General features: G+C 40.4%; 1 protein-coding gene across 9 annotated transcripts in view; it reads left to right on the top strand.

Moving 5' to 3' along the window:
* LOC125988673 (sodium channel protein type 8 subunit alpha) overlaps positions 1 to 8,855 on the top strand; it is a 155,500-nt gene extending 146,645 nt beyond the window's left edge. For all 9 annotated transcript variants that reach the window (XM_049754150.1, XM_049754147.1, XM_049754144.1 and 6 more), the window contains 2 exons: positions 691 to 961; positions 3,545 to 8,855. In XM_049754150.1, the coding sequence (XP_049610107.1) occupies positions 691 to 961; positions 3,545 to 4,704 (1,431 nt within the window). In that variant the 3' untranslated portion in view covers positions 4,705 to 8,855. The remainder of the gene's footprint in view (positions 1 to 690; positions 962 to 3,544) is intronic.
* Positions 8,856 to 13,704: the final 4,849 nt, after the last annotated feature.

Below are 13,704 nucleotides of genomic sequence, written 5' to 3'. Positions count from 1 at the left end.
GAGCAGACACAGGAGGGGAGGGGTGACGCGAACAGAAACCATGGCAACTGTTAGTGTTGATAGATTATTTTGATAGTATGATTATGTTGGAATGTAGACTATAATGATGAACCAAACTTGTCCTGTTCTCACAACGCAGTAAAATAAAGTGCTTGCATCCTCTGCACTGGTTGACCTGCTGCAGAGGAAGCAATCAAAGTTGTTCTGTTTACTTTAGATCGTAAAACACCCCCTGCTCTAATCTCACCAGACGCTGGGGGTTCACCAAACCTGTCACCCACACCCTGCTTTCTCTCAATAAATATGCTCTTGCAAGAGACCAAAGGCAGACTGCCTTCGAACATCTCTGTACGAACCTTTTCTCCACTTGCAAGTGCTAAAAAGGCATACTGTCTCCCGTGTGGTTCTAGCAAATAAGTTAGAATGAGCACCACTCTAACAGCAACATTAAAACAAGGAAACGAACGGAGACGTATCGTGACAGTATGTTAAAAAAAAGGCTGACACTACTTCGCGGAGTTTCACGTGGTCTTGGAACCAATTATTCACGATAAACGAGAGATTACTGTATTCAACATTTGAATAAAGTAAATCAAACATTAAGTTAAATGACACAATCTTGAAAAATAACCTCAATAAATCCATACACACTGTATATTAACTTTTATAATCTACATTTTGTCGCCACAGAACAAGATACAAGGAATGGTCTTTGACTTTGTCACACAGCAAGTCTTCGACATCTCCATTATGATCCTCATTTGTCTTAACATGGTCACCATGATGGTGGAAACGGACGACCAATCAGATGAAACAGAGAATGTCCTCTACTGGGTCAACTTCATCTTTATTGTGGTCTTCACCACGGAATTCTTGCTGAAGCTCTTTGCTCTTCGCCACTACTACTTCACCAATGGATGGAACATCTTTGACGTGGTGGTGGTCATCCTGTCTATTGTTGGTGAGTTGAGGGGCAGAGACATTGGTGTCTATCAAGCCGTTTAGTGTGAATGGCCAGAGTGCAGTTTGGAACAATGTTCATCTACGTCAGGGGTCACCAACACGGTGCCCGGGGGCACCAGGTCGCCCGTGAAGACCGCATGAGTTGCCCGCAGGACTGTTCTAAAATTAGCTCAACTAGCGGCACTTGTCAGTGAGCTGCATCTATTTATTTTATCGTCAAACCTCGGTTTTTGAACGTCCTTGTTCTCGAACAAATCGGAACTCAAACAAAAAAATTCGAGATTATTTTGCTTAGGTTGTTGAACAAAATTTGGAGGTCGAACCTCGCGAGATGAGCCGGGAGGACCCGAGAAAACCCGACCGCGCGGCCCGGATGCCGACTGACTCCGTTGTTATTGTATTTTCGTTACTTTGAGGATTGTATTAACCCCTAATCATGCCTCCAAAGAAAGCAAGTGGGAGCAGTAAAGCCATCCTAAAATACAAAGACGCTCTTAAAGCAATGCGACACTGAGCGCCCGGCGCGCTGCGGTTGCGCGATCGGGCCAAATTAAGCTCCCTGCGCACTGAGGTCCACTTACATTTTGGAAAGTACATCAGGACTTTAAAAATATTTTCTAAATTTTAGCGACGGCTCTGTCACAATAATGCGACCAGCGCGGTGCAGTTGCGCGGTCGGCGACGCGCTACTGTTGCGCGTTAGGCGGTGCACTGCAGTTGCGCGATCGGGCAAAATTAAGCTCCCTGCGCACTTAGGTCCACTTAAAAATTCGAAAGTACATCAGAACTTTAAAAATATTTTCTAAATTTCAGCCACGGCTCTGTCACAATAATGCGACCAGCGCGGTGCAGTTGCGCGGTGGGCGACGCGCTACGGTTGCGCGTTCGGCGGTGAGCTGCAGTTGCGCGATCGGACAAATATGCGCAAATGGAAAACAATGCTTAAAAAAGGCGTTTTTTTTTTTTTGTCTTGAAACGGATTAAATTTTTTCGTATTATTTGTAATCGGAAAAATAGATTCACAATTCGACCGATTCGCTACTCGAACCACCTTCTGGAACGGATTGTGGTCAAAAAACCAAGGTTTGACTGTATTTTTGCTATTCTTGTTAAAATCACACTTACATCTGAACTGGAAATGACAATAATAACACATAGTGAAAGCCAAATTGAGCAAATTGGCTATTTCAGAAGTGCGTGTCAAACTGGTAGTCCTTTGCCTTAATCAGTACCCAGGAAGTAGCTCTCGGTTTAAGAAAGGTTGGTGACCCCTGATCTACGTCAATCTAACTCAACTATTCTACATAGTATGGGCTACTGTAAATTGTAACTAGTTATATATATTTTTTTTACTCTTTCTGAATTGCGTGTTACACTGAGATGGATAAAAAACCTTTGGGTGGCAGTACCCCAGGAGTGGATGAGATTCACCTGGCCTAAAATAGTGGACTGGGGTGTGTGTTCCGACAATAGGGTGATCACACTCCTCAGCCTCCCCGGCTAGGTCATGAAGAAAACTGGACAAATGGCAATTTGGATTTTCTTCTGGCAGTTTAACAGTGGACCAGTGGAAAGATCAAGATCAGTGATACAAGTAGCCGGAAGGACTTTCTCCTGCATGGTGTATGGACTCTCTGGTAGAGAAAGGGTGAGAAGCACTGTCATCTTGGAGGGACTCAGAATAGAGCTGCTGCTCCGTCATATTGAGACGACCCAGATGAAGTACCTCAAAGTATCTGTTTAGAATTCCTCCCGACTGAGTTGTTCCTGGTACGCGGATGTGCCAAGACATGCGGGAAAAACTATGAGCCCGGTTTTTGTGTTTAGCACAAGTTTACCACAAAGCCCAGTCTAATTGTGCGCATGAGTGGAGGAGTGTTCTTTCCTTTGGTATTTTCCTACACCCGCATAAGTTGACGAGGGCGTTTCTGCCATTGAGCGCCATTGTGGTATGGAACACAGTCGACTCTCGGGCATTCAAAATGGCTTCCCTCAATCCCTTTAACTTCAGGGCAGCGAGAGATATACGGACTTGAACCCTCAAATGTAGCAACTGTGTGCACAGTCGCCGTCCCGCATGCAGTCCCGAATGGTCTGGGTACGTGCAATGTGAAATCTTGGAAACGTAACAAAGAGGGCAACCACAATTTCTAATATAGTACTTGTGTTGGAGCAAGCATTTAAATGCATGCACTTGCACAAACATGACCAGATTAAATTATTTTTTGCACACGCTGAGAAAGAGATCATATGAGACCATTGTGGTCTGTCTTAAGCCATAATTACATTCATAATCATGTAACAGTTACTGTGACAGTGGCCGTAAATTTAGGAATATTTCCTGATACAGATTTTCAGAATTGGCAGCTAGCAAACATTTACTTGGTTGTTGTACTTGTATTTCACTTGGTGCTTGAGCAGGCAATACAGAGGGCCAATGATTTGTCTACAAAAAATTAATTCCAATTATGATTTTTTTTTTTTTTTTTTACAAAGTCTTCCATGTCTTTATACTTGCCGACACCCATCTATGGTACATGCTGCATTTTTACATGAGTGTGTTTGCTGTTCATCCTTACAGGAATGTTCCTGGCTGACCTTATCGAGAAGTATTTTGTATCTCCGACGCTGTTCCGAGTGATCCGCTTGGCTCGTATCGGCCGTATCCTGCGTCTTATCAAAGGAGCAAAGGGCATCCGAACGTTACTCTTTGCCCTGATGATGTCACTTCCTGCCCTGTTCAACATTGGCCTCTTGCTCTTCCTGGTCATGTTCATCTTCTCCATCTTCGGCATGTCTAACTTTGGCTACGTGAAGCATGGTGCCGGCATCGACGACCTGTACAACTTTGAGACCTTTGGCAACAGTATGATCATCCTGTTCATGATCACCACTTCGGCCGGCTGGGACGGCTTGCTTCTGCCCATCCTCAACTACCCGCCGGACTGTAATCCCAATTTAGAGAACCCAGGCACCTCAGTCAAGGGCGACTGTGGTAACCCGTCAGTGGGGATATTTTTCTTTGTCATGTACATCATCATTTCCTTCCTGATTGTGGTCAACATGTACATTGCCATCATCCTGGAGAACTTTAGCGTCGCCACAGAGGAGAGCGCTGATCCACTGAGTGAGGATGACTTTGAGACCTTTTACGAGATCTGGGAGAAGTTTGATCCCACTGCCTCTCAGTTCATCACTTTCGCCAAGCTGTCCGACTTTGCTGATGCACTGGAACACCCGCTTCGTGTCCCGAAGCCCAACACCATCGAACTGATTGCCATGGACATGCCCATGGTGAGCGGCGATCGCATCCACTGCCTGGACATTCTGTTTGCCTTCACCAAGCGTGTGTTGGGCGACAGCGGTGAGTTGGACATGCTGAGGCAGCAGATGGAGGAGCGCTTTGTCGCGGCCAACCCCTCCAAGGTGTCCTATGAGCCCATCACCACCACGCTGCGCCGCAAACAGGAGGACGTCTCGGCCAGGATCATCCAGAATGCCTATCGCGCTCACCTCATCCGCCGCGGCATCATTTTCAAGCGCCACATGTTCACTAACAACAAGCTTGAGAATGGCAGCACGAACCAGGAGAAGAAGGAGAGCACGCCATCCACCGCCTCGCTCCCTTCGTATGACAGCGTGACCAAACCAGACAAGGAGAAGCAGGACGACAACAAGGAGGCATGGGCCAGGAAGGAGAAGGACAAAAACAAAAAAGATGAGTGGGAATCTAAGTGTTAGGCACCATGAGACTCTTGAGCCCCACCGAAGTAGAAACATTTGCAAGTAATAAAATCTGAGAAAAACACTGGGAAAAAAATGTTTACGGACTACTGAGGAAACACGGTTTCTTATGTCATCAAAGACAGCTGAACCAAACACAATCAGTTTACTGTGGAACTTTGCTGCGTAATGACCAAGCTCTCTTAGAGTGACTCACAACAGTGTGCTGGCCATGCCACACAAGCACACGCGCGCACACGCGCGCACACGCGCGCACACGCGCGCACACGCGCGCACACACACACACACACACACACACACACACACACACACGCACGCGCACACACACACAAACACACACACACAAACACACACACACGCACACACACACGCACGCACGCACACACACACACACACACACACACACACACACACAGATATTTTTGGGGACCAACTTGCCAAGGCACACAACTCTCTGGTGAACGAATGAAAGAATAGCAACGTCCCTGCCACAGCATAGCATGTCAAGTCCCTCTGCAAAGCTTCCATGCGAGAGCACCACTAGAACTGCAACATCAGTATAAAAGAAGAAGAAGGAGAAGAAGAAAAAAATTAACCACACAAGCGAGCAAGCCAGCTATTGGGCGATGGATGGATGGATGGATGGATGGATGGATGGATGGATGGATGGATGGATGGATGGATGGATGGATGGATGGATGGAGAGCAGAATACTGAAATTTTTGACTGTTTAATTTGTTTAGCTTGTCTATGCCTCGTTGCAACATTACATGATTCAAGCAGCAAAAAAAAAAAGAAGTAACAAGTTCATTTCACAAGCGCTTTCATCTCTGTTATGCTGACATAAGGAAAAGATTTTGGTCTTGGTTTTGGGCTGCAGAAGACTTCCTCAGATCAATAATAATAATTATTGTGCTTGTTCGATGCATAGAAATGACTTGCATGAAGGCATGTTTTGATCAGGAATCATGCATGAGTAATCATAGTCCACAAGACACTAAATGCTCATAACTCTGCAGAGGTTTCACAGTGTGACATGGAGGCGACTGCCCACTGGAGCTGATGAACCGGCTGTTTGGCAACTTAAAGGTTTTTTTTTCTGCTCTGCATTGATATGTCGGCGTCAAAGAGGCAGAAGTCGACCCTTGTGTTGAGGATGCTAGCTCTCCCCCAGCGGAGTGCGGTGATCGGATCACTTTTGTCCTTTTACTGTTGGGACAACACATGAGTATGTCACAGAGTTTGCGGTGTTTTGATCTGGGGTGCTCAAAGAATAATAGGGTATCCCTACTACTGTTGTAGCCCTTGTAGACAGTAGAAGAAGGAGACGCGTTTGATTTCCTCTTTTTGTACGGATATGCATTAGAGCTTTCCAGCCGATGAGGCGTTATGTAATGTCACATTTTCCTGACAATTTTGAACCACGGTCTGGGAGATTGTCTTTTCTGTTGTCTTCCCACAAGGCTGGAGAATGACGCAGACAATCACGGAGTGCGGGCGGGGTTTGCACGAAGCTATCCCAATTCCCAAGCACGAAGCCTTGTCATGCCAAGCATGAGTGGAAGGGGCATAAAGGGCTTTTGGTTGCTAGAATCCAGTGGGCTATGTCTGCGGGTGGTCCTCAACAACAGAAATAACTGCCATGTTTGTCTGTGTATCATTGGCACCATTTTTTTTTCACACACGCTTCCAGTGAGTCGGACAGAGGTGATAAAAGCAAGACTTCCTTCTGATGAACATCAGGAGACCTCACATAGATGCAGCTACCGTGTGTGAGCAATCAAAAAAGTTTTGTGGCGAAACGGAAGGCTTTGTCAATCCAGCTGCCTCTTGAGGTGTTCCTGCCATTCCTTTTGTACGTGCCAATCGATGGTCCTATTTCTACGCGGATGACTTGCCCAGCGTTCAATACCATTTTGGTGTGTTCAACACTGCCGACCCCACCCCCCTACAAAAGGGCACCCTTTTGTCTGTACCATGAAACCAGGACTGTTTACAGCATGATGTCTCCCAATAGTTTGGCTGTTGCACACTGAAAACAAATACATTCCCAATGAGAGAACCACTGGAGCGAGCTGTGCCATCCAGCCGAACAGTACTCATTTTGGATGGAACCAATCTGATTGACTCGCTCACCGCGCCAACCACAAACAGACAAAAAGACAAAAAAAAAGAATACGATGTACAGCGCAGACGACGATGTAAATGGCACAATCGCTGGAAAAGAACGACTTTTTTGAGAGAAACTATAAATATTGTAACATACGATTTTATTTTATCTGCATGCTTTGTTGTGTTTTTGTAAATAAGTAATTTTAACACTGTTACTATTACTAATCACACAGTAAAGAAGAAACGACGATATAGAATGGCCTCCAGGTATCCCTGTTGACACGTTTGTACCTTAAGAATTTTTTGAGACACTTTTCACTTTGGTGACTGGATCCCCCAAAAAAATATATATATATACACCATATATATATATATATATACACCATATATATATATATATATATATATACATATATATATATATATATATGTATGTATATATATATATACATATATATATATATATATATATATATATATATATATATATATATATATATATATATATATATATATATATATATAAAGATATTTAAATATATAAATATTATACAATATGAAAAGATATATCTGTATACATATACGTATGTCTATATGTATATACATCAAACAGAAGAACACGGTTTCTTACATTCATTTTGATTTCCGTGCAACACGTTCGGTAGATGTTTCAATGTTCGTGGAGCGGGCGAGCTTGTTTGTTTGAATTGTAGCCTGATCATGACCACAACAATAATGTTACCAGCACATCATTCACTCACCACACTGTGCTCACTGCCCTTCTCTGCCACTCAGCTGGTGTGACTCATGCACCTCCCCGACCGACCATGTATAGCTGACCTGCCTACCTTTTACACTCTTCCCACTGCCACCGTATACAGTGCCATGGACAACTCAACCTCACCTTTTGTTTTGTACTGTGTTCCACTCAATGGCATGTGCCTTTTTTCTGCTTTATCTGAAATTTGGATGTCTGTCACACCTGAAAACCATTAAAAAAAAACATTGAACTTGACGTAAAGATGTGGAGATTGAGGCTTTGAGTGGAGCAGTGTGAGCACAACATGCATCAGGGATGTGGAGTCACAAATACAGCCATGCAGACACCTCACTTCATCTCAGTATTCAACCGTGTGCGTCGTTAAGAGAAAAAGAAATAGCTAAGTCAACAGTGTCCTGTTCTTCTAGTGCTATATACAGTATGTATGTATGTGTCACCCACTTGGCTTGTGAAAAAGAAGCTTGCCTTTGATACTTCTCTCTTAAGTTCCTCCACCTTTCTCTGAAATTTATTTTTGTAACATTATTAATTAATTGATTATAGAACTCATTACTTTTCTATTTTTAATGCATGGTTTATTTATTATGGCCATTTTTTTGTTTTCCCTTGAAAAATGAACCAGTTTTTTTTTTGTTTTCATTTGTCACCATGTTTTGAAATGTGAGGATAAGGATAAACATTACAGTATCAACCACTCAAAGAAAGAATACATGAAAGATTGTCTTCATTTGAGCACGAAACTTTTTATTACCAATAAAGCAGCCTTCCAGTTCAAAATATGTGCATCTTTGATTATCTATTCACCATATTGACCCTTTGCTCTGGACAAATATGTATTTCCTTTCAACTGTTTGGCATTTGCAATGCAAAGAGCCATGAAGATCACTACGCATCCTGTGAAATGCATCTGAATGCTATTGTAGTTGCAGGCCTCATCTTGTAAAGAGTTTATTGCTGGGGTGGGCAATTCTGGTCCTTGAGGGCACCGCGGTGTCCTGCATGTTTTATAGGTCTCCCTGCTGCAACACACCTGATTCAAATGATCAGGATTGTTATCTGCAGACCTTGCTGACCACTTGAATCAGGTGTTGCAACAGGGAGACATAGAAAACATGCAAGACATCGGCCCTCGAGGACTGGAATTGCCCACCCCTGGATTATTGAATTTGTTCGAAGGCCCATGGATTATTTTACAATTTGTTGGCCAGCATGAAGGTAAATTGGCTGTGAAGCAATAAATTCATGTTGAAATGTTTGGAGTGGGATTATCTTCATGGCATGGTCTCTGTTCGGTGGGATAAACGACTGATATGGTGATGAAACAGTGTAAACCAACATCACGTATATATAAATATTGTGTGACCAATAGAACATTTTATAGTGTGTATCCAAAGCACCAATCAAAACGGCCATCACCACCTCTTTTTTAAAAATTGGTCTGCTCTTGAGCAAAGACTATAATAATTGAGCTGGCTGTTGGTTCTTTACGTTTAACAGAGTGCCTGGCTCTTCTGTGTTAAGTGCAATAATTAGCTCTCCTATATGGTTTGAGTCAAATTGACCACTTAGCTAGTATTTGTGGTGAGACTTAGAATTAAAAGCAATGAAATGCACTCGTAACGGTGATGCTAAACACTGCTCATCGTTTTCAATCCATTAACAATAATATCAAACTAGAATTTGCAATTCCTGGAGAAATTGAGTGTGAAGGCGAAGACCTTCGCACTATTGTTATTCTACTTTTTTCGAAATGAAAGACAGGAAAAATGAAAAAGGGAAATTAATGATGATAAATGATGATAAATAAAGTACATAGGTAAAATGATGTGTTAAAATGATAAGCAGGAAAAATAAAAAGGGAAATAAATGATGATAAATGATGATGAATGAAATTAATGGGAAAAATAAGAAGGGAAATAAATAATGACAAATGATGATAAAAAAATAAATAGGGAAAATGATAAGTGGGAAAAAAAGGGAAATAATCGATGATAAATGATGAAAAAAATAAATGGGAAAATGACGAGAGTTACAAATGATAAGTGTTAATAATGATAAGCGGGAAGAATAAAAAGGAAATTAAATTATTATGAAATAAATGGGAAAATGACAAAAGTTACAAAGGATAAATGATAAAAATGATAAGCGGGAAGAATATAAAGGAAATTAAATTATTATACAATAAATGGGAAAATGACGAGAGTTACAAATGATAAGCGGGAAGAATAAAAAGGAAAATAAATTATTATTAAAATAAATGGTAAAATGACAAGTTACAAATCATAAGCGTAAAAAATATGAAGCAGTGAATAAAAAGGAAAAATAACATTACCCACAGTTGGAATGGAACTCACACGGTGAAGCGGGTAGAGTTAAGAAGTGCCCGCATTTCAAACTGAGCTAATTGGTTTTCTTTTTTAGAGTGGTGGAATTCGCTTAATGTGATGAATGTTCATGTTGAATGCACCATTAAGAATGAATGCGTAATTTTACACCACAAATGTACTAATTATGCAAAAACGATAAATGTTTATGACGAAAGAAACTGCAGCCAGTGTCGTGTGAGTTTGTGTAATGAGACGCCCAATGTTACACATGTAAAATTCGAACCCACGCAGGGAAATGGCTCGTGTTGAAACTGCCATTAAGAATGAATGGGGATTTAAAAGTCACAAATTTGCTAATTACACAAAAACGGTAAATGTTATCAACAAAAAAAATGGTAGCAAGCATGCCATGAATTTTTGGAATGTGTGAAAGTTTGAACGGGGTGAATCGGTTGAAGCATGTAGGACTAGTTAGGTGCCAAAAAAGTGAGAGGAATAAGTTGAATAATAATAATAACTAGAATTGCAATTTCTGGAGAAATTGCGTGTGAAGGCGAAGACCTTCGCACTATTGTTATTCTACTTTAAGCGGGAAGAATAAAAAGGAAATTAAATTATTATAAAAGAAATGGGAAAATGACAAAAGTTATAAATGATAAAAATGATAAGCGGGAAGAATATAAAGGAAATTAAATTATTTATACAATAAATGGGAAAATGACGAGAGTTACAAATGATAAGCGGGAAGAATAAAAAGGTTATTATGAAAATAAATGGTAAAATGACAAGTTACAAATCATAAGCGTAAAAAATAAGAAGCAGTGAATAAAAAGGAAAAAAAACAGTACGCACAGTTGGAATCGAACTCACACAGGGACATGGCTAGAGTTAAGAAGTGCCCACGTTACCACCTGAGCTAATTGGTTTTCTCTTTTAAGGTGGTGGAATTCGCTTAATGTGATGAATGTTCATGTTGAATACGCCATTAAGAATGAATGTGTAATTTTGCACCACAAATGTACTAATTATGCAAAAACGATAAATGTTTATGACGAAAAAAACTGCAGCCAGTGTCGTGTGAGTTTGTGTAATGGTGAGACGCACAATGTGACACATGTAAAATTCGAACCCACGCAGGGAAATGGCTCGTGTTGAAACTGCCATTAAGAATGAATGGGGAATTATAAGTCACAAATTTGCTAATTACACAAAAACGGTAAATGTTAAGAACAAAAAAAATGGTAGCAAGCATGCCATGAATTTTTGGAATGTGTGAAAGTTTGAACGGGGTGAATCGGTTGAAGCATGTAGGACTAGTTAGGTGCCAAAAAAGTGGGCGGAATAAGTTGTTTAATAATAATAATAATAATAATAATAATAATAATAAAGTAGAATAACAATGTGTGAAGGCCTTCGCCTTCACACAACTAGAATTGCAATTTCTGGAGAAATTGCGTGTGAAGGCGAAGACCTTCGCACTATTGTTATTCTACTTTAAGCGGGAAGAATAAAAAGGAAATTAAATTATTATAAAATAAATGGGAAAATGACAAAAGTTATAAATGATAAATGATAAAAATGATAAGCGGGAAGAATAAAAAGGAAATTAAATTATTATAAAATAAATGGGAAAATGACAAAAGTAACAAATGATAAATGATAAACGGGAAGAATATAAAGGAAATTAAATTATTTATACAATAAATGGGAAAATGACGAGAGTTACAAATGATAAGCGGGAAGAATAAAAAGGTTATTATTAAAATAAATGGTAAAATGACAAGTTACAAATCATAAGCGTAAAAAATATGAAGCAGTGAATAAAAAGGAAATAAAACTATACCCACAGTAGGAATCGAACTCACACGGGGAACCGGCTAGAGTCAAGAAGTGCCTGCGTTACCATCTGAGCTAATTGGTTTTCTTTTTTAAAGTGGTGGAATTCGCTTAATGTGATGAATGTTCATGTTGAATGCGCCATTAAGAATGAATGCGTAATTTTACACCACAAATGTACTAATTATGCAAAAACGATAAATGTTTATGACGAAAAAAACTGCAGCCAGTGTCGTGTGAGTTTGTGTAATGGTGAGACGCCCAATGTGACACATGTAAAATTCGAACCCACGCAGGGAAATGGCTCGTGTTGAAACTGCCATTAAGAATGAATGGGGAATTATAAGTCACAAATTTGCTAATTACACAAAAACGGTAAATGTTATCAACAAAAAAAATGGTAGCAAGCATGCCATGAATTTTTGGAATGTGTGAAAGTTTGAACGGGGTGAATCGGTTGAAGCATGTAGGACTAGTTAGATGCCAAAAAAGCGGGCGGAATAAGTTGTTTAACTAGAAAATGCAATTTCTGGAGAAATTGCGTGTGAAGGCGAAGACTTTGAATCACTTCTTGGGGAATGATGCCGAATGATGTTGAAATGAGTTGAATTTCTTGAGAAATGTGGAAAATAGAAGTGTAATACTAAATTTTTGAGAATATGGTTGAATTTCAAATTTGATTTTTGGAATTTTTGGTAAGTGGAAAGTTGTGGAATAGGCAGGCAAAGGATGAACAGTTGAATGTTGGAACGGGTTGAATCGGTTAAAAAATGTAGAAGTGAGAGCAAATGTTGAATCCCCATAGAGAATGAATGGGAATTAAAAGAAAAAGCAATTGCGCCAAAATATTTTGAAATTTGGAACAAAACGTAAAAAAAACAGCTTCAGGAGGTTCACTTTTGGGGTTAAAATGTTGAAACGGGTTCAATCGGACAAAAAATGCAAAAGTTAGCGCCTAATGTAGCTATTTATGGCAGTTAAAGTTGAAATAAGTTCACTTCCGGGTTGATTTGGGTCACTTCCGGTCCATTTGGGTCACTTCCGGTCTGATTAGAGGCACTTCCGGTCCAGCTGAGGTCACTTCCGGTTTATTTGGGGTCACTTCCGGTTTAAAAAGGTCACTTCCGGTTTAAAAAGGTCACTTCCGGTTTGATTTGGGGTCACTTCCGGTTTACCTGAGGTCACTTCCTGTTTACCTAAGGTCACTTCCGGTTTGATTTGGGCCACTTCCGGTTCATTCTAGGTTCATTGGGAGCACTTCAGGGTCAATCCAAGATGGCCGCCACACTGGAAGTGGGGGTCAAGGGTTGAATTTTGTAAGCATAGTGGAAGTGGGGGTGAAGGGGGTGAATATGGTAAGGATGAGGTGACCAAAGTGAATAAAGTTGGAATGGGTTGAATCGGTTGAAAAATGTAGAAATTAGAGTAGAAAAACCAAATTTTGTAGAATTTGGTTGAATTTCAAAATTGAAAATTTGGAAATTTTGGTAAGTGGGAAGGTGTGGAATAGGTAGGCAAAAGATGAACAGTTGAAAGTTGGAATGGGTTGAATCGGTTGAAAAACGTAGAAGTTAGAGTAGAAAAACGAAATTTTGGAGAATTCGGTTGAATTTCAAATTTGAAATTTTGGAATTTTTGATAGGTGAGAAGTTGTGGAATAGGCAGGCAAAAGATGAACAGTTGAAAGTTGGAATGGGTTGAATCGGTTGAAAAATGTAGAAATTAGAGTAGAAAAACGAAATTACGAAGAATTTGGTTGAATTTCAAATTTGAAAATTTGGAATTTTTTGTAAGTGGGAAGTTGTGGAATAGGTAGGCAAAAGATGAACAGTTGGAAGTTGGAACGGGTTGAATCGGTCGAAAAATGTAGAAATTAGAGGTGAAAAACGAAATTTCGTGAAATTTTGTCGGAATTTTTAACGTGAAAACGTGAAATTTTTG

Source organism: Syngnathus scovelli, chromosome 2 (genome assembly GCF_024217435.2).
Source record: "Syngnathus scovelli strain Florida chromosome 2, RoL_Ssco_1.2, whole genome shotgun sequence".
Taxonomy (NCBI): Eukaryota; Metazoa; Chordata; class Actinopteri; order Syngnathiformes; family Syngnathidae; genus Syngnathus; species Syngnathus scovelli.
This window is presented reverse-complemented; position numbering and strand designations above follow the sequence as displayed.